This window comes from Bos indicus, chromosome 21 (assembly GCF_029378745.1).
Source record: "Bos indicus isolate NIAB-ARS_2022 breed Sahiwal x Tharparkar chromosome 21, NIAB-ARS_B.indTharparkar_mat_pri_1.0, whole genome shotgun sequence".
Lineage (NCBI taxonomy): Eukaryota > Metazoa > Chordata > Mammalia > Artiodactyla > Bovidae > Bos > Bos indicus.
The window spans coordinates 29,450,117-29,472,063 of NC_091780.1; the positions used below are offsets into that span (position 1 = coordinate 29,450,117).

At 45.3% G+C, this 21,947-nt stretch overlaps 1 protein-coding gene across 1 annotated transcript; it reads left to right on the forward strand.

Annotated features, from left to right (window-relative positions):
• Positions 1 to 7,824: 7,824 nt before the first annotated feature.
• SNRPA1 (small nuclear ribonucleoprotein polypeptide A') lies at positions 7,825 to 20,743 on the forward strand. The gene is made up of 9 exons (XM_019983836.2): positions 7,825 to 7,981; positions 9,433 to 9,580; positions 10,794 to 10,872; positions 14,410 to 14,456; positions 14,741 to 14,843; positions 15,432 to 15,511; positions 15,914 to 15,989; positions 17,854 to 17,947; positions 20,493 to 20,743. Exons 1-9 carry the CDS (start codon positions 7,900 to 7,902, stop codon positions 20,549 to 20,551), a joined length of 768 nt encoding a protein of 255 aa, XP_019839395.1. The 5' UTR covers positions 7,825 to 7,899; the 3' UTR covers positions 20,552 to 20,743.
• The last annotated feature ends 1,204 nt before the right edge of the window (positions 20,744 to 21,947 follow it).

The following is a 21,947-nucleotide window of genomic DNA, read 5'->3' on the forward strand; positions in this document are numbered from 1 at the left end:
GATCATATGACTGGAGGGGGCCCTAACCCTGCCAGCTCAGACCCGGGGCCCTGGGAGTAGGTGAGGGAGGGTTTAGATCATAGGATGGACAAGGGGAGGAGTTGGAAAAGTGAAGTAAAAGGAAGGATTTTTTTTTTTAATTTTAATTGGAAGCTAATTACTTCACAATATTGTGGTGGTTTTTGCCATACATTCACATGAATCAGCCATGGGTGTACATGTGTTCCCCATCCTGACCCTCCCTCCCACCTCCCTCCCCATCCCATCCCTCAGGGTCATCCCAGTGCACCAGCCCTGAGCACCCTGTCTCATGCATTGAACCTGGACTGGTAATCTATTTCACGTATGATAATATACATGTTTCAATGCTATTCTCTCAAATCATCCCACCCTCACCTTCTCCCACAGAGTCTAAAAGTCTGTTCTTTACATCTGTGTCTCTTTTGCTATCTCTCATATAGGGTCATCATTACCATCTTTCTAAATTCCATATATATGCATTAATGTACTATATTGATGTTTTTCTTTCTGACTTACTCTACTCTGTATAATAGGCTCCAGTTTCATCCACCTCATTAGAAGTGATTCAAATGCATTCTTTTAAATAGCTGAGTAATATTCCATTGTGTATATGTACCACAGCTTTCTTATCCATTCGTCTGCCAGTGGACATCTAGGTTGCTTCCATGTCCTGGCTATTGTAAACAGTGCTGCGATGAGGGGTACACGTGTCTCTTCCAATTCTGGTTTCCTTGGTGTGTATGCCCAGCAGTGGGATTGCTGGGTCGTATGGCAGTTCTATTTCCAGTTTTTTAAGGAGTCTCCACACTGTTCTCCATAGTGGCTCTACTAATTTGCATTCCCACCAACAGTGTAAGAGGGTTCCCTTTTCTCCGCACCCTCTCCAGCATTTATTGTTTGTAGACTTTTTGATAGCAGCCATTCTGACTGGTGTGAGATGGTACCTCATTGTGGTTTTGATTTGCATTTCTCTGATAATGAGTGATGTTGAGCATTTTTTCATGTGTTTGGTAGCCATCTGTATGTCTTCTTTGGAGAAATGTCTGTTTAGTTCTTTGGCCCATTTTTTGATTGGGTTGTTTATTTTTCTGGAATTGAGCTTCAGGAGTTGCTTGTACATTTTTGAGATAAATTCTTTGTCCATTGCTTCATTTGCTATTATTTTCTCCCATTCTGAAGGCTGTCTTTTCACCTTGCTTATAGTTTCCTTTGTTGTGCAAAAGCTTTTAAGTTTAATTAGATCCCATTTGTTTATTTTTTCTTTTATTTCCATTACTCTGGAGGTGGGTCATAGAGGATCCTGCTATGATGTACATCAGAGTGTTTTTCCTATGTTTTCCTCTAGCAGTTTTATAGTTTCTGGTCTTACATTTAGATCTTTAATCCATTTTGAGTTAATTTTTGTGTATGTTGTTAGAAAGTGTTCCAGTTTCATTCTTTTACAAGTGGTTGATCAGTTTTCCCAGCACCACTTGTTAAAGATTGTCTTTTTCTCCATTGTATATTATATTCTTGCCTCCTTTGTCAAAGATAAGGTGTCCATAGGTGCATCGATTTATCTCTGGGCTTTCTATTTTGTTCCATTGATCTATGTTTCTGTCTTTGTGCCAGTACCATACTGTCTTGATGACTGTGGCTTTGTAGTAGAGCCTGAAGTCAGGCAGGTTGATTCCTCCAGTAGGAAGGATGTTTTCATAGGAACATGCAGGGGCTGTGGAAAGTAGCGTCCTAGGTGGTGCTAATGATAAAGAACCTGCCTACCAATGCAGAAGATGCAAGGGACACGGTTTGATCCCTGGATCAGGAAGATCCCCTAGAGGAGGAAATGGCAACCCACTCCAGTATTCTTGTCTGGAGAATCCCATGGACAGAGAAGCCTGGTGAGCGCTAGTCCATAGGGTCGCAAAGTGTCAGACATGACTGAAGTGACTTGGCACACACATAGCACACATGAGGAGTATACATTTCAAAGCCAAGTCGTTCTCATGCATCGTGAGGTTCAGCCCAGCAGGCGGACAGGCGGCTGGGCTGATAGTCCTGAGAAAGGAGGAGTTTACATCCTGTCCAGGCCTTTTTCTGCTGCTTTCCTTCTTGAGCTCAGGCTTTGTCCTTCCTGCTGGTTGCCTCAGGCCGGTCCTGACCCTTCTCAGAGGCTTGTCTATGCACAGAACAACACCAACACCGCCACGTGGTACAGCAGCTCCTACCACCAAAAGCTACCCCCACGACGTACCAGGGGCGCTAAGCGTGGTCAGAGATCTTCTGAACTTTCTGTCCAGCAGACAGCAACCAGAGTGCCCAGAGCAGAGAATGTCTTTTTGCAAGCACAGTGGTTCTACCCTGGGGGTGATTTCTGTCTCCCTCGGGATACCTGGAAATCTCTGGAGACAACTGGAGTCATGACTGGAGGGATGTATTGACATCCAGTGGGCAGAGGCCAGGGATGCTGCTTCTGGTTTATGTTTTGGTGTTTTGGCTACAAACCATGTGGGATCCTAGCTACCCAACCAGGGACTCAGCCTGCACCCCCTGCATTGGAAAGCAGTCTTAGCCATTGGACCCCAGATGCCGCTAAACATTGTGCAATGCACAAGACAGTCCTCACAACAAAGAATTATCCAGTCCCCAAAGGTCAACAGTGCCAAGGTTGAAAAAACCGTAGTCAAGAGAAGTGAGATCAAGAAAATCTATTCTCAACCTTCTGCATGTGTGCTCACTCAGTCGTGTCCAACTCTTTGCGACCCCATAGACTGTAACCCACCAGGCTCCTCTGTCCATGGGATTTCCCAGGCAAGAATGCTGGAGCGGGTTACCGTTTCCTACTCCAAGGGATCTTCCTGACCCAGGGATCAAACCCATGTCTCCTGTGTCTCCTACCTTGGCAGGCAGATTCTTTACCACTGAGCTACCTGGGAAGCCCTTGAATCAAACCAGCTATAGTTGGATTTATGTCTCTGTTCATGTGCTGAAGCAAGGGAAACCCATGCCACTTTACTATTTTAAAGTACAGAAATAAACCCTTTTGTTTTTAGTTCAATAGGAGAAAGGCTTGTTTAGCTGAGCAATTCCAGCTGAGCTATTTAAAATCCTAAAAGATGATGCTATTAAAATGCTACACACAATATGCCAGCAAATTTGGGAAACTCAACAGCGGCCACAGGACTGGAAAAGGTCAGTTTTCATTCTAATCCCAAAGAAAGGCAATTCCAAAGAATATTCAGACTACCGCACAATTGCACTCATTTCACATGCTAGCAAGGTTATGCTCAAAATCCTTCAAGGTAGGCTTCGAAGTACCTGAACTGAGAACTTCCAGATGTTCAAGCTGGATTTAGAAAGAGGAACCAGAAATTAAATTGCTAGCATCTGTCGGATCATAGAGGAAGAAAGGGAGTTCCAGAAAAACATCTGCTTCATTGAGTGTGCCAAAGCCTTTGACTGTGTGGATCACAATAAACTGTGGAAAATTCTGAAAGAGATGGGAATACCAGACCACCTGACCTGCCTCTTGAGAAACCTATATGCAGGTCAGGAAGCAATAGTTAGAACTGGACATGGAACAACAAACTGGTTCCAAATTGGGAAAGGAGTACGTCAAGGCTGTATATTGTCACCCTGCTTATTTAACTTATATTCAGAGTACATCATGCAAAATGCCAGCCTGGATGAAGCACAAGCTGGAATCAAGATTGCCAGGAGAAATATCAACAACCTCAAATATACAGATGACACCACCCTCACGGCAGAAAGTAAAGAGGAACTAAAGTGCCTCTTGAGGAAAACGAAAGAGAAGAGTGAAAAAGCAGGCTTAAAACTCAACATTCAGAAAATGAAGATCATGGTATCTGGTCCCATCACTTCATGGCAAATAGATGGGGAAACAATGGAAACAGTGACAGACTTTATTTTCTTGGGCTCCAAAATCATTGCAGATGGTGACTGCAGCCATGAAATTAAAATACGCTTGCTTTTTGGAAGAAAAGTTATGACAAACCTAGACTGTATTAAAAAACAGACTACACTTTACCAACAAAGGTCAGTATAATCAAAGCTATGGTTTTTCTAGTAGTCATGGATGGATATGAGAGGTGGACCATAAAGAAAGCTGAGCACTGAAGAATTGATGATTTTGAACTGTGGTGCTGGAGAAGGCTCTTGAGAGTCCCTTGGACTGCAAGGAGGTCAAACCAATCAATCCTAAAGGAAATCAACCCTGAATATTCATTGAAAGGACTGATGCTACAGTTGAAGCTACTATATACTGTCCACCAGATGCAAAGAGCCAACTCATTGGAAAATACCCTGATGCTGGGAAAGACTGGAGGCAAAAGGAGATGGGGGAGGCAGAGGATAACATGGTTAGATTGCATCACAGACTCAATGGACATGAGTTTGAGGGAACTTTGGGAGATAGTGAAGGACAGGGAAATGTGCTTGCTGTTCATGGGGTCACACAGAGTCAGATAGAACTTAGCAAAGTGAAAGTGAAGTCGCTCAGTTGTGTCCGACCCTCAGTGACTCCATGGACTGCAGCCTTCCAGGCTCCTCCACCCATGGGATTTTCCAGGCAGGAGTACTGGAGTGGGGTGCCATTGCCTTCTCCAAACTGAACAGGGCTTGTCAAATCAACTCTCTGACCTAAGGACTCCACCTGGTGGTTCTCTCTGGAATGAAGTGAAGTTTACATTGGTTCTTTTTTATTTTGAAAAAACCACAAAGCAAAATTACAGAACAGTTGAACAATTTGAAAACAAATTACTGACATACTACCCTCAGTTCAGTTCAGTCGCTCAGTCGTGTCCGACTCTGTGACCCCATGAACCGCAGCATGCCAGGCCTCCCTGTCTATCACCAACTCCCGGAGTCCACCCAAACCCATGTGCATTGAGTCGGTGATGCCATCCAACCATCCCATCCTCTGTCGTCCCCTTCTCCTCCTGCCCCCCATCCCTCCCAACATCAGGGTCTTTTCCAATGAGTCAGCTCTTCGCATCAGGTGGCCAAAGTATTGGAGCTTCAACTTCATCAGTCCTTCCAATGAACACCCAGGACTGATCTTCTTTAGGATGGACTGGTTGGATCTCCTCACAGTCCAAGGGACTCTCAAGAGTCTTCTCCAACACCATAGTTCAAAAGCATCAATTCTTCAGCACTCAGCTTTCTTTATAGTCCAACTCTCACATCTATACATGACCACTGGAAAAACCATAGCCTTAACTAGACGGACATTTGTTGGCAAAGTAATGTCTCTGCTTTTTAATATGCTGTCTAGTTTGGTCATAACTTTCCTTCCAAGGAGTAAGCGTCTTTTAATTTCATGGCTGCAATCACCATCCTCAGTGATTTTGGAGCCCAGAAAAATAAAGTCAGCCACTGTTTCCATTGTTTCCCCATCTATTTGCCATGAAGTGATGGGACCGGATGCCATGATCTTAGTTTTCTGAATGTTGAGCTTTAAGCCAACTTTTTCACTCTCCTCTTTCACTTTCATCAAAAGGCTCTTTAGTTGTTCTTCACTTTCTGCCATAAGTGTGGTGTCATCTGCATATCTGAGGTTACCCTATCACTCCCTAAATACTTTAGATCATTTCCTATAAATAGGTATCTTCTCCTACATAAACACGGGAATCAGGAAGTTGACATTGATACATTTCTACTGTCTGTCCTCTGACTGGATTCACCTCTTGCTAGCTGTCCTGATAATGCCCTTAGCACAAGGGTCCAGTTTACATCATACTCTGCACATACTCATCATGGCTCTCATCTCCTTCAGTTTAGAATAGTTCCTCAGTTCTTTGACTTTCATGACCCTGAATATTTTCAAGATGACCAGCCCTCAGCCTAAGTCCTGAAGGACTTACAGGCTGTCCCTCCGTGTGTGCTTGTCTGAGGTTTCCTCACATTTCCATTCTGGTCAAGCATCTTTGACATTAATCTGTCAGAAGCAATGCTGTGTTCTTCTTATTGCATCCTAGTAGGTGATACAGGACTTTGATTTATTTCATTATGGGTGACGTTATCTTTAATCACGTGAAGAGGATTCCCCCTCCCTGGGCTATGAAGCAGAAAATGTTTTCCTGTCCCAGACCTACATGACCATAGTAAAACTGCCCTCACCCCCTGCCCAAAGGAGAGCAAAAGATGCTGTCAATGGGTAGAGCTTCCTGAGGTAAGAACTTCTGCTGATGTCTCTTCTTGAATTGGACCTTTTGGAAGCTCGTTTCTTCTGCAAAATGCAAGAGGCAGTCACATTTCCTATCCATGTGATTCAAATTACAGCCCAAATTATGATTTGGTGATTTGGGGAATAAGATGTTTTCTTAGACCAAACTGGATTACAGGGAGGATGTTCTGTGTGTTAGTTGCTCAGTCATGTCTCACTCTTTGTGACCCCATGGACTGTAGCTCCACTAGGCTCCTCTGTCCATGGACTTCTCCAGGCATGAATACTGGAGTGGGTTGTCATTTCCTTCTCCAGGGGATCTTCCTAACCCAGAGATTGAACCTGGGTAGTCCTGCATTGTAGGCATAAGGACAGTATTCCTGCTACCTGTGAGGTTTTTGTATTTAAGCAGTTTAAACCCCCCTCCCCAAGAGTGAAAGGTAAGCCACAGAATATACTTACACCTAGAATATATATAATAAATTCCATAATGAACTGTTTAAAAAGCAGAGAACCCAATAGAAACAAACGGGTGAAAGACTTGAATGGGCACTTTGCAAAAATTATCAGAAGGCAGCACAGGAGAAAATCCTCAACTTCATGGTAGCTCAGTAGTAAAGAATCTGCCTGCAATGCAGGGGACAAGGGTTCGACTATGGACGATGCCACATCCCGTGTCCAGTTAGCTCCACTCCTGGGGAATCCAGGCGCAGCTGCATCAAGTCCATGCACACGAAGATTCACAGCAGCGTTTCAGAGAATCGCTGGAACTGGAGCAACCGGCGCAACCAGAGGGTAAGGTGAGAAGCAAAATGGGTATGTTATGGTATGAGAGGTACAATGGAATTGCATACAGCAGCAAGTAAACAAAGCACTGCTGCCTCCAACCTGGATGGATTCCAGGCAGGACACAAAGCCGAAGAAACCAGGTCCAGAAGCGGACTGCACCAGTCTCTATGAAAAGCAAGCAAAACGAATCTGTGATGTGGGATTCGCGGCTGCCTTTAGGGGCGGGTTGGGAAGGCGGGTGTGGGAGGTGGTTTCCGAATAGTGTTTCTTCAGGTGTGCTCTCGCTGCTGCAGACCTCTGATCTGCGCACTTTCCTGCGTGTCAGGCGTCAGCAAGAACATTTTAACTCTCCAGCGGCAGCGGTGGTGGTTTAGTCGCTCAGTAGTGTCCGACTCTGCGACCCTATGGACTGTAGACTGCCAGGTTCCTCTGTCCGTGGGATTCTCCAGGCAGGAAAACTGGAGTCGTTGCCATTTCCTCCTCCAAACTGTCCAGCGAGCACAAGCCTAACCGCAAACTGGACCTTGAGGGGTGACCCAGCCCCAGTCTGCACAGGGGGCCAAAATCCGGGACCCATCACTGGATCCCACGAGGACAGTCACAGCCTCCCTTTCACCTTACGGCGCATTGATGCTCGAGGAAGTTACCCTCGGGGGTTTTCATACTTTGTTAGCTTGCTGACACAACGCTCCGGATGCGCGAGAGGAACGGAGACACAACCAGAGGTGCTGCAAAGCGCGCGAGACATCGGAGGCGGAGCCCGAGCCCGAGCCCGTGGGGCGTGACTCCTCGATTGATACAGCCTGGATGCCCCGCTGCGCGCGCACGCGAAAGGCGATTGGTGCTGCCTGGCGGCGCACGCGGGGAACGCCGGGACGTCGGTGCGGCGGGACAAGCAGGAGGAGCGGCGGGCGGGAGGCTGCAGGATGGTGAAGCTGACGGCGGAGCTGATCGAGCAGGCGGCGCAGTACACCAACGCGGTGCGGGACCGAGAGCTGGACCTGCGGGGTGAGTCGGGTGGTGGCAGGCGGTCCGGCCTCCCCGCCCGCCTGGTGGCTTGGCCCGGCCCAGCCGCGTGTGCTAGGACCGCCGGAGCGTGGCCGGCAGCCTGCGTCCAGCGCCCATTGCCGGACTGGATCCCGCCGTCGGCGGCGGAAGGCCCTCCCTGGGCCTTTCGAGGCGCGCTCAGCCCGTCTCCTCCCTGCACACGGGGCCACCGCGATGGTCCGGTCACACAGCGGGCGTCTTCCGGGCCGCCGGGCGGTCTGAGCCGCTGAGGGGCAGCGGATAAACGCACGGGTGCTTGCGGCCCTCGTGCGGAACTAACAGGACGTCCTGAGGGGGTGGACGGGGTGCGGAGTGAGGGAGCGGTGTACGGGCCGGAAGCTGTCGTTTCCCCTGCGTTTCCTCGCGTTGGCTTCTGCTGTCTTTTTCCCTCTACCGGAGCGTTTTTGGGAGCGGACTGTGGGCGCTAAGCCGGCGCTGCCGCCTGCCGGCAGCGGTGCGGAAGCCCCCAAACCGTTCGAGTCCTTAGGAGGAGGCTTCTCTGGCGGTACGGCCATCGGTCTTGTCCTGAGATCCGCTCCCGGGGAGAAACGCCGGCTGCGGGCTCTGCCTTCTGCTGGCTTTCTTGTCCGCTGAAAGCTCAGGACTTTGGTTTTTGTTGAAATCGAGTTTCTCAGAGAAAGGTTGAACTCGGGAGTAAACAGGCAGACTTCACTGCCTTCTCTCCGACTCCGAAGTGCGCCCAGCGTTGAGGATTCTCGTTTGAGTGCAGCGATTCCTTTGTTGTAGCCCTTACATCTGCTTGGCTCCATTAACTTCTTCGAGTAGCTGGCACAGTCTTTATGCCCGTGTTGGACGCATCGAGGTGTTTGAGTGAGCTGTCCGCAGGGTGACTTACCGTTGTGTATCAACCACTGACTTTCAGCTCTAGGTTTGAGCTGGGGGAGGTGAAGTAAGGGGGAAGTGTTTTAATACTAAGACGATATCCCAGAGAGTTCTAGGAATCTGGCCTGTGGGATGCAGACGACTGTTGTCCACCCCGGGTGGACAGTGCTTGGACGCTGACAGCCGCTCACAGTGTGAAGTCCTGTTAGGCCGTCTCTCTAGCTCCGAGACCTTGCTTAGAGCAGTGTGAGGCACTTGTAAGTAATCTTGAAATGGTTAGCCGCTGGTTCCTGCTGATGAGTACTGTCATCCTTATGGCCCTCATCACCATCACCTTGCTCACATCCACAGCTGGACCGGAAGCTTCCCGGCAGCTGAGATTTGTGACTGTGTTCTTCCTTGTGTTGTGTGCCAGTATTTTGGCAGGGTCTGGTGGTTGCATAGGTGCCACGTAAACACTTTGGGAAGGAACGTTAAGCTGTGAGTCAAGTTACCATGAAATGCTATTAAAGTTTTAAAGTGCCTTTTATTTATGTTAATACTTGTCTGGGTTTTTCTCCTTTTTACAGGGTATAAAATTCCTGTCATTGAAAATCTCGGTGCCACCTTAGACCAATTTGATGCCATTGATTTTTCCGACAATGAAATCAGGAAACTGGATGGTTTTCCTTTGTTGAGAAGACTAAAAACATTATTAGTGAACAACAATAGAATATGGTAAGCGTGTGCTAGTGGAAAGTAGCTTTCTCCCCTAGAGCAGAAGCTGCAGAGTTCCCTGAAGAAGCTGCAGTGTATATGCCAGTTAAACAAGATTTCTATTTTTTTTACCTGCCTATTTCTCAAATGGTAAATGAGCAATTTCCCCATACAGATTCAGAGTTTTAATTTGTCATTGGTCAAGTCTTATTTGCATCTATTCAGAAACCTGGTATATTTATATATTCATAGTAAGTTTCTAATTTAAATTAAAAATCTGGTGCTTTGTACCAGATTATAATTATTCTGTATAATTATTTCATTTCTAAAATAATTATAATTATTAGAGGAGTCATACTAAAGACATACATAAAATGCAACAATTACAGTTTTAACGGAATATCTCATTTTGCCTCAAATCCTCAGGTATTTGTTTTTCTTTAACTGCAGCTGATTTGTAGAATATTGTTTATAGAAATTAAGATTTTTTTTTTTAACCCACTTTCATCATCTCTGCGGGCTTTCCAGATGGCTCAGTGGTAAAGAATCTGCCTACAGTGCAGGAGACATGGGTTCAATCCCTGAGTTGGGATGATCCCCTGGAGGAGGAAATGGCAACCCACTCCAGTATTCTTGCTGGGAAATCACATGGACAGAGGAGGCTGGCAGGCTATAGTCCTTAAGGTCCCAAAGAGTTGGACACAACTGAGCACACGTGCGCGCACACACACATCATCTCTAAATTTTGTTGGAAAAAAGTTATTGAAGGTGTGTTGATAGGGTCTTTTAAGACGTTCTGGGTGGTGAGCTGCTTTTTTTAAATAGGCACATTCCTCCTGAGTTAAACTGTTGACTGTGGTTTGGTTATTGTGTATCCTGTGGTTCTGAGCTGTGACTGCAGAAGCAGGTGTATTTCTGTGCTTCCTGCTGACCAGTCCTGAGATGAGTGAGGTCTTTTGTGTCCACAACACTTTCTCCTTGTCTTGGGGCTGTTATGGTGGTTGGCGGGAAGAGGCCATTGGCAGTATTCTGGAGGCGTGGGTTCTCAAATCATCCCGCTTGTGTGACCTCAGACACGCCTGCTCTTTGTGCCTAAATTTCCTTCTGTCAGATAGTGTTGGAAGGAGGATCTACAAGGTTCTTCCCACTTTGAAGTCCTCTGGGCAAGTGTTTAGGTCAAGTTTTTAGCTTACTGCATTTTGACTTTTATTAAGATTTTGTCTTTTCCTTTTAGCCGTATAGGTGAGGGGCTTGATCAGGCTCTGCCTTGTCTGACAGAACTCATTCTCACCAATAACAGTCTTGTGGAACTGGTAAGTCAAACGGGGAAAGTGTATTTACAAGGAGGAGTTAAAGGCACTGCCTGTCTTTAATAGAAAACTTGGAGAGTCCAGAAGATTATCTCATTACCTTTTTTCTTTTTCTTCATTATTAGGACATGGGGTTTTTTTGGTTGTGTGTTAAACACATCTTCCACTCTTGGTCACTCACCTTTGGACTCCTGGGGGCTTGATGGAGCAGTTCCTAATTCCAGCTTAATCTGTGTCACCAGTCTGTTGTCCTTGGTGCTTTGAGTTCTGTTCAGCTTCTAAAGAGACTCACCCATTCTTTTTTTCTAGAATTTCTGTGTCCAGTATGCTAGCCACCAGCCACAAGTGGTTACTGTAAGATATACCAGAAGTATAAAAAACACTACAGATTCCAGAGATTTAGTGCAAAAGAAAAATATACACTATCAATAATTTTTTATATTGACATTAAAATGGTAATATTTTGGAAAATAGGTAAAACAATATATTAAAACTAGTTTGTTCTGTTTTAATGTCACTACTAGACAATTACATATGTGACATACATTAAATTTTGTTGGGGAGTTTTATTCAAGAAATTATTGTTTTACTCCACATTTAGATCAACAATCATTTGAGATTGGTGTTCTTTTAAGATAAGGGGCAAGTTTCATTTTCTCTATTTGGATATGACTATTTTGATCCACTTCTGCTTTTTAAATTTCTACTCTGTATGTATAATTTTTAACAGCGTTGAGCTTAGGCTATATATTGTTTGTAACCTAAATTTTTCACTTAAATACTAGATACTGACTCTTATGGTATGACTTGATTTTTAGGTTGTTATGCCCTTGACCCCTCCCTTCCTTGCTCCCTGACTGTTCCTTTCCTGAAGGACGAGGTCCCTGACTGTCCTTTAGATTCCCAAGGGAGTGCTTGGCTCCAAAAGTCAGAAAGCCCCCGATCTGAGGCCGTATCCTTTCTAAACTCCGTGAGGTATTTAACCCCAAATGTGTGTCCATGCGGAATGTGTGGCGTATCGGGGCAGTGCATTCTGTGTGTTGTGGTTGTGCTTAAAGCTGTTCGCACAGATGAAGGCTGTCCTGTCAGTACCGAAAGAGGCATATTAAAATTGTGTGCTAGTGGATTTCCCTGGAGTTCTGTCAGTTTTACTTGTATATATTTTCAGGTTACTTCATTTGATATATCCAGATTTTATGTATCTTACTGATGAAATGAACCTTTTATCATTGATATTTTATTAGTGGATAAGGAAATGGCACCCCACTCCAGTACTCTTGGCCTGGAAAATCCCATGGATGGAGGAGCCTGGTAGGCTACAGTCCATGGGGTCTCGAAGAGTCGGGCACGACTGAGCGACTTGACTTTCGCTTTTCACTCTCATGCATTGGAGAAGGAAATGGCAACCCACTCCAGTATTCATGCCTGGAGAATCCCAGGGACAAAGGAGCCTGGTGTCTGCTGTCTATGGGGTCGCACAGAGTTGGACACGACTGAAGCGACTTAGCAGTAGCAGCAGCAGCAGTGCAGTTTTACCTTGGCGTCTGTTTTATCCACTGCAGTATAACAAAATAAGCTTTCTTTCTTTCAGTTCGTATTTGCGTGATCATTGTTTTCCATCCAAAATTTAATTTTTTTCCTCTGCATTTATATTTTAAATTTGTGTCTTGAGAACAGGATTTAATAGGATCCTTTTTTAAAATCCAGTGTAAAGTCTGTCTTTAAATGGAATAGTCTGTTTATGTTTAATGTAATTACCAGTATATTTAAGTTTATCTTGTCTCTTTTCTAGAATTTTTTTACTTGTCTCATCCATCTGCAAATATTTTTCCTCTCCTTTATTGCTCTCTCTTTCTCTTTTTGGTATTCCACTTCTTCTGATAGTTTAGAAATTAACTGATTAGTAAATAGACTCTGTTTCTTTTCTTAGCATACTGGGAATTAGCATCCAAGTGTAAAGTTAACCATAACCTTTACCTCCTGAACAGAACAGCACCATAAGCATCTCACCACCCCTGCACCGAAACATCACTGTGTCGTGCACAGTCTGTGTGTGGGTCTGTGTGTGTAAAGTTACCATTCTTTCTTTTGTGTCTTGCAGCTTTATTGAGCTATGATGGACAAATGAAGATTATAAATATTTAAGGTGTATAATGTGAAATTTGATATCTGTACCCTGACACCCACCCCTTCATGTAACCAGTCTATGTGTGTGTGCAGTGAGAACACTTGAGTTCTATTTTTTTATCGTATTGGGTACACCTTATGTTATTTTTAATGATAGTCACCACATTGTACATTAAATCTCCAGAATTTATTTATTTATAACTGAAAGTTTATCCTCTTTAATCAGTAGCTTCACCCCCCCTTTCCTTCACCTCCCAGCCTTTGGTAACCACCATTCAACTCTCTGTTGCTATGAGTTCCGTTTTTTGAGATTTCACTTAAAAGTGAGGTCCTGCAACATTTGTCTGTCTTTGCTCCATTTCACATTGTTCTGTAGATCTCCTTTAGTGATGGTACTCCAGTTGCAAGCATCAGTGCTCCCTCCAGTGTCGTCATGAAGAGTGGCAGCTCTCTGAGCTTGTGGCTCTGTTCCCCTCCCCTGTGTTACTTGTGTTTTTCCTCATCATCCCTTTTGGCACTGTCCCACTCAGTTTAGATCTGTTATGGCAGTTTCTCATTCGTGTGGGGCTTTGTTTCGGGAGGCCCTCCAGGCCTTGTCACACACCTGGTGTGCTTGGAACATGCCTGTCTTTGGCTGCTGTTCTTAGGCTGGATGCCTCTTGCCCTGTTTGCCTTTCCCCCGCTTCTTCCTGTGTGGTGTCGTCACCGCGCAAGTCTTACAGCTTTCACAATAGTTGGTCCTTACTGGTCCCAAGTTCAGGTTCTTGCCAGAATACATTTTCATCTGGTTTGGCTGTAGCTGTTGACCATATCTTTTTGGTTTTCCTATCCTTGTTGCACTGTATTTTATAGGACAGTTTGGGAAGATTAAAAAACTAACTCGTGTTCTTCCTATATATTTTTTTTTTTCCCTCCCTTATAACTATACTCCTTGTCCTTGGAAAATGTATTTGAAGAGATTTAGGGGAACCTAGAATAAAGGTAACAAAGGTGACATGCCTGCATTGCTCCTAGGCAGCGGCAGCAAGAACCACCTCACACCAGGTTCCCTGTACGAATAACCTTCCCTGGAGATACATCACTTTTCACATTGCTTTTTTTTCTCAATCATTACTCAGTAGCTCTTTTGAAGTTGCTACAGGAAATGATACATATTTTTTCTTTTTGTCTCTTCTGCTGTTGAGACAGAAGCTGTTGTGTCCGGGATATTAAAAAGTTCAAATTTATGAACCAGTTATTCAGTAGAATACACCAAGCGTCTGTGATGTGCTAGGGCTGTGCTGGGTGCTGGGGCAGGAAAGACAAATTAATGTATGAAAGACAAAGTGTATCCTTCTGCAGAGCTGTCAGCATGTAATGGGATCATGGTGGGCTGTGGTGTTTGTGTTCTTACCTGTGGCTGTTATTTCACAGGGTGATCTGGACCCTCTGGCATCTCTCAAGTCACTGACTTATCTGAGGTATGGAAACTGTTTGTGGTGGTGACAGTAAAGTCTTTTAAAATAACAGCATTGCTGGCCTTGATGGTAAAGTTATAGTAAAAAGTACTTTTAAAAAAACAAATATTGAAAATGTTTCCTTTGGGCTCTATTAAATTTCCCTAGCATTAAGTTCTTATGACATTGAAATGTGAAGAATAGTGAACTTTTCCTTACTTCCTGGACTCATTAGACTTCATTAAAATGGACCTCTTGAATGCTGTGCTAGGAACAACACTGGCATCAAACTGTTCCTTTTCTTGTAGTATTCTAAGGAACCCTGTAACCAATAAGAAGCATTACAGACTCTATGTGATTTATAAAGTTCCACAAGTCAGAGTACTGGATTTCCAGAAAGTGAAACTAAAAGTAAGTGTTACTCTGTTGTAAGTCGTTATTGGTTGGTGCTTTTCCTTAATACTTTTGTTACTGACTTTTATTATTAGTTTGTAATAGGAATGTGGCGGGGGGTGGCGGGGGTGGGTGGGCAGGGAGTGTTAAGTCGATTTTTTTTCCATAGCAGTGTTTATGGTGGGACTTATAGATAAGGTGTGTGTGTGGGGCTGGTCATTCCAGAGGTGGCCTGGCTTCAAAGCCACCATGGGCTTTGTCACAGCAGACGGCCTGCCTAGATACATGCTCTTGGGGAGCTTCATATCGTTCACTTTGCACTAGCTGTAATTGTCAGGATGATTCTCCCGTTGTTGGGGATTTTTTTTACCTTCCTTATTTCCCAGAGAGCCCCTCCTGGAAATTTCGGAGAGGGGGCTCTGCTCTCTCCAGGGACCTTCACAGAGCAGGGGACTGCTGTATCTCTTCTTATTTTGAAATGGGCTTTGTGGTATTTTACCAGCCCAGAGTATTCCAGGAGAGTTTTCTTCCATGTTTTCTGAGGAATGCATCTAAATGCATGTGGTATTCCTATTTCCATTAACTCTGTGTGTGGTGTCGCTGTAGGAGCGTCAGGAAGCAGAGAAAATGTTCAAGGGCAAACGGGGTGCACAACTTGCAAAGGATATTGCCAGGAGAAGCAAAACGTAAGATCCAGATATCCAACTTCACTCCACTTCACCTTCAGAAACATTATCTGTCTGGCATTTTGCCTCTTGCAAAATGAAATGAAACACCTGTGACTAATACAGTCCTAAATTTGCACAGTGATGATCCATGGCCCACAGTGGCCCCTATATCACGTGAGATTTCTAGCAGATGAGAGCAGACGCTCCAGTATTCAGTCTGCTGTGATAGTACTGCACCCTCTTCCTCTGTGGCAAGATGAACTGGGTGGTGTTTCTGAAGGAGAGAGTTTCTTGTATCAGTTTGTTAACAAAGATAAGATACTACACTGGTTGAATTACTTTCAAAGCTTTTGAAAGTAAAAGAGAAGCAATTTCTGTCAGTTTGGATTTGACAGTTTTGTTCTTCCCTCCCCTCCCAAGTTTCAATCCAGGTGCTGGTTTGCCAACTGACAAAAAGAAAGGTGGGCCATCCCCAGGGGACGTGGAAGCCATCAAGGTGAGCACGAGTCAGGATTCTCAGACTGGAGTGAGCTGTTCAATCATGTAGTAACTCAAGTAATGAGTTAGACACCGCAGGTTTCTCCCACGGTTGTTAGAATCCAGCTACATTTTTGTAAGGAAAAACTAGCTTTCAGTTCAGTCGCTCAGTCGTGTCCGACTCTTTGCGAGCCCATGAATCACAGCACGCCAGGCCTCCCTGTCCATCACCAACTCCCAGAGTTCACTCAGACTCACGTCCATCGAGTCAATGATGCCATCCAGCCATTTCATCCTCTGTTGTCCCCTTCTCCTCCTGCCCTCAGTCCCTCCCAGCATCAGAGTCTTTTCCAGTGAGTCAACTCTTCGAATGCGGTGGCCAAAGTACTGGAGTTTCAGCTTTAGCATCATTCCTTCCAAAGAAATCCCAGGGCGGATCATTGGTAGGATCTCCTTGCAGTCCAAGGGACTCTCAAAAGTCTTCTCCAACACCACAATTCAAGAGCATCAATTCTTCTGCGCAGGCGCTCAGCCTTCTTCATAGTCCAACTCTCACATCCATACATGACCACAGGAAAAACCATAGCCTTGACTAGACAAACCTTTTTGGCAAAGTAATGTCTCTGCTTTTGAATCTGCTATCTAGGTTGGTCATAACTTTCCTTCCAAGGAGTAAGTGTCTTTTAATTTCATGGCTGCAGTCACCATCTGTAGTGATTTTGGAGCCCAGAAAAATAAAGTCTGACACTGTTTCCACTGTTTGCCCATCTATTTCCCATGAAGTGATGGGACCAGATGCCATGATCTTCGTTTTCTGAATGTTGAGCTTTAAGCCAACTTTTTCACTCTCCACTTTCACTTTCATCAAGAGGCTTTGTAGTTCCTCTTCACTTTCTGCCATAAGGGTGGTGTCTGCATATCTGAGGTTATTGATATTTCTCCCGGCAATCTTGATTCCAGCTTGTGTTTCTTCCAGTCCAGCATTTCTCATGATGTACTCTTCATGTAAGTTAAATAAGCAGGGTGACAATATACAGCCTTGACATACTCCTTTCCCGTTTTGGAACCAGTCTGTTATTCCATGTCCAGTTCTAACTGTTGCTTCCTGACCTGCATACAGATTTCTCAAGAGGCAGATCAGGTGGTCTGGTATTCCCATCTCTTTCAGAATTTCCCACAGTTTACTGTGATCCACACAGTCAAAGGCTTTGGCACACTCAATGAAGCAGAAATAGATGTTTTTCTGGAACTCTCTTCCTTTTTCCATGATCCAGCGGATGTTGGCAATTTGATCTCTGGTTCCTCTGCCTTTTCTAAAACCAGCTTGAACATCAGGAAGTTCACGGTTCACATATTGCTGAAGCCTGGCTTGGAGAATTTGAGCATTACTTTACTTGCATGTGAGCTTAAATATATTATTTGACCAGATTTTGACTTGAATTAATTATATGAGCTGGTCAAAGTGGAGGCAACTCTGGTCTTCTCATTTTCTCAGGATGCATTTATCTGAACAGTTAGTTACCTTTGCTTGCTGTCTTGATTTTTACTTTGAAGGACTTGCTGCCTGAAAGATCCTGCTTGATGAGAAATCCTAATTTGGTAATGCTGCCTCCTAAATCATCCAGTGACATAATTCCAATTAACTAGAATTTTAGGGCATATGCACTGATTATTTGCTCTCCTGTAAAAGGGTCTGCAGCTCTTTACCAATTTGGGAACTTCATAATTTGGTTTTGGGGTTGATTTCACTGTGCCAGCAAAATTCTTCCTGCGAGAGAGACTATTTAATATTCGAGTTCAGAAAGGTGGCATGAGTTTGTGTGAGTGTTTTCTGTTAACTGGATGAAAATAACTGTCCATCTCTCTTGTTTCCTGGTATCCAGAATGCTATAGCAAATGCGTCAACTTTGGCTGAAGTGGAGCGGCTGAAGGGCTTGCTGCAGTCCGGTCAGATACCTGGCAGAGAACGCAGAGCAGGTCAGGAACCATGTTCTGACTTCCTTTCCAGATTAATGATACACTCCTAGTGATCGCAAATTGCTTTAGATGTTACGATCCAAGGATGCTCGAATAGTGCCTCCTTACCATTATAATCTACACAAAATGCCTTTAAATGCTCTTTGAAAAGAAATCATTTGATAAAAAAGCTTATGTCCTAGGACTCTGGGGTTTTTGTGAAATTTGAGACAAATGTTAGTTCACAGCCATGGAGTGAAAGCGAACAGTGGAAGTGACCATGATGCCTTTGACCCCTGTCCGTGTGGGCCCACTTAGCAGTGGGGAGCATGGGCTCTGGAGCCAGACAGACTGAGGCTCAGAGCATAGCTTCACCAGCTTTGTCCTTGGATGAGTTTCTTAACCCCACTTGATCTTAAATCTGTTTGCTCATCTTTAACCAAATAGTAGTAGTGGTGACCTCAGAAGGTTGTTGGGAGGATTAAGTAAGAGGCTTCCTAGGCCCTGAGCACCGGGTGTGAGCTGTTGTGATTGTGGACACCGGCTCTGTGTTGGGCAGCGTGATGGACACTGACTGGGGTATAAAGTGAAAACTGCTAAAGATGGTGCCTGTTACAAGTTTGACATGAATGTAACTGGGGGCTCTGTCTAGACCAGTGGCTCAGGGCAAGTTCCCTTGAGGAAATAATGTTTGAACTGAAGCTAAAAGTGAGTAAGACATTCATTAGAGCAGCAGTTCTCACTGTGTGGTCCTTGGGCCCCTGGGGCTCCATGAGGAAAACTCATAAACACCGAGGCATTATTTGCTTTTTAAGTGGTGTGACCATTTGTGCCTGATAGTGCCAGAGCAACGGCAGGTAGAGTTGCTGGTGCCTCAGCCCAGGTACATGGGTTCACAGGACCAATGATACTAGGTGTCATTCTGAGCTGCCGGGTACCCAATGAGGTCCTTTGTGAAGCAGTGAGGATCATTGGCATTCCTGGATATCACCCCAGGGACACATCATTTGATGTGAAGAAATGGGCCAACATTTGCGATCTAACCTTTAAGAAACTACCATTTTGGGGAATTCCTGGTGATCCAGTGATTAAGACTCAGCTTTCATTGCCCAGGTTTGATCCCTGGTCAGGGAACCAAGATCCTACAAGCTAAGTGGGGAGACCAAAAGAACAAAAGCAAAAAACTACCACTTTTGTCAAGTTTTGGCATAGTATCAAAAAAATATCCACAGCTGCCTGCACAGGCTGTTAAAATACTCCTCCTCTTTCTCACTGCATGTCTTTGTGGGCCTGGCTTTCTTCACACCCTTTAGTCAAAACAACATATTTTGGCGAGTAAAGTGATGAAGGCAGAACAAGGGCCCGTCTACCATTGGGCAGACATTGCAGAGATGGGCAAAAGTGGAAAACTGCACCAACTTTCTCATTATATATTTTTATTTTAGAAAATATTGATACTGTATTTTATAAAAATACAAACATTAATGGTACTAGGTTTATTGTTTTAAGGAATTACTGTTTTTTTAATGCTTTCAGTTTCCAGCATAGTATCGATAAATGTAGTATACTTGAAGAAAAGTTCTTTGGGTGCTAAAACTAAAGTATTTGAGAACCTGTGACCTAGACAGAGCAGAATGACATTCTCAGGGGAAGGAACACTCTGTGGTGAGAGAGCCTTGCACCTTGGGCCTGAAGGAGGACTGTGAGCCAAGGTCCAGGGCTGGCGGGGGGTATGGGTGAAACAGGCTGGCAGGGAGAGCTCTGAGTCCAGCCAGAGGGCCCTGTTGGCCGTGAAATGAGGGACCTGTGACCCTGAGAACAGCACAGGCTGCCAAGACCCACGGGGCTAATGACAGGCAGGGAGGAGGCTGTGACACGTGGCTCACTTTGGCTGCAGCGTGGCAGAATTTCTGTTACTGTGCCTCCCCTTGAGCATGTTATGTGGGCCTGGGACTCATATGGGGCTTTTCAGTGTCGTCTGAACACAATGTGGGGCACCTTGAGGAGAGAAAGGTGGGAATTGTTTGTGGTTCTCTTAGGTTTCAGTGGGCCCAGGCGTCTGAACGGCAGTTCCTGGTGACATTCTCGCTTTCTTTAGTTTTGTGTCTAGAAATGTAACGTTTGGGTCTAACTGGAAACATAATTTAGACAGAATCACTGGCTGACTGTCTGCAGCATGTAGTAGGTATCCTCTCCCATCTTTCTTTGGAAGGTTCCTAGTTTCTTTGCCGATGGCAAAGTAAAGTAAACTTTATGTTTACTTTAAACATAAAGTATAGGCTTTTTATCTTGATAAAACATGAGTTACAGGCTTGACCAGAGTGGGTTAGAACAGCAGGCATAGAGTTGACTTTCATGAAGCAGCTTTGTGACCCATTCCCTAGAAGCTGACCATCCTTCCAGGGCCTGCCAAAGACAGGTGGTCCCTGGACCTAAGTTCCTCTAGGCTGAGGCTGCTGTCGGGCGTCTGCACCTGGTCTAGGGTCTGGCAGGCAACAGCAGCATCGTGGGTGGACGCCCACACATGCTCTAACCTAGGTGTGACTTGGCTTTGTGTGTTTTCTAGGCCCCACTGATGATGGTGAAGAGGAGATGGAAGAAGACACTGTTGCAAATGGGTCCTGAGCAGGGCAGCCTCAGCACCTCAGGACGTGTAACAGTCCACCTCGGACAGGTCCTGCCTTGTGTCAGCAAAGTAGAGTTCATCAACATTGTTGAAATGCTCAAAACTGCTGCTTGTAATTTTGTAATACAGATTTTGAAATCTAAAACCCAGTTTTCTACCAGTAGTACAAATAAAGGACACTCTCTGTGCTGCGGGTTGTGTGTCACTGGGGCGTGTGCAGTGAGGTATGGATATGGGGAGTTGGAAATGCAGCCGGGCGGCTCTGTGGGCAGGCTTCCCAGTCCTCTTGAAATGTTTAGATTTTTAAATTCATAATAAAACTTAGATTATCTGTGTGCTGCTACTGGTTGTTAGAATTTGCGATATTGGCTGCATTTTTTTCTTCATGAAGGCTCACAGACATCATTAAAGACAGCCAGGCCCCAGGGCTTTGCAAGAATCAGTGTCCTTTGAAGTTTTTGTTTAACACTCTGCACCAGCATGTGACGATAAATTGCTGATTTGGACAGTTAGAGGGAATGTGACATCTGCCTGTCAGTCAGTGGGATTCAAGAGATTGGGACCACCTTGGACCAGCGCTTCCCCAGCTCAGTGCACTGTGAGCCTCGGAGGGCTTGTCAGAGCGCAGGGTCTGTTGTGGGCCCTGAGGCTCTGTGCCTCTTGTGGGCTCCCAGGAGCTGTCCCCCAGAGGGGACACTAAGGATCTCCAGCCTTCTGCCCACCCTGGCCTCACCCACCTTACACCTTTAGCTTCTCCAGGGACTCGTTACAGAAAGCACTTCCCTTGCTCTTTGCAAGTAGAGTGTGATATGGGGTCTTACTTCCTGTTCTGTGAGCAGATCATATTCCTGGGTGACTGCCATGTCAGAAACCAAGATGTGTACTCAGCTCCTGGCTGCACCAAGAGGACTGCCCTGCAGGGGCCAGGCTGCTGGGGCCTGAGTGATACTTGCATCTTCTGATGGAAAGTAGAATTCAGGCCTGACAAGCAGTTTGTGTGCAGCTTGCTTTCAAAGGGTGTTTCAAGGGATGAAGTTCAAAACCCCAGGTGGTATCCCTTTAGCTCCTGATAGTGAGCTTAGACCCTGTCTGGTTTTCACTCAGCTCGGAAGGATTTCAGTACTGTGATTGCTAGTGCTGTGTTCATCATCAATTTGGGCACATTTCCCTGAGGGACCTCCTACACACACCCCCACCAGCCCGCCTCCATCTCCCCTCACCCCTCCCTCCCTCCTCTGCTGTGCTTTGTCTTTGAAAGCTCCCACAAGGAAGGGTTGACAATCTTGTTACTTGACCAAAGCACAGGACTGCGGAAAAGCCACAGCCATTCCAGAGGGCTACAAGCTCCTGAGCTGCCTCTTCCCCTACCAACTGGCTGCTATCCCCTCAACCAGC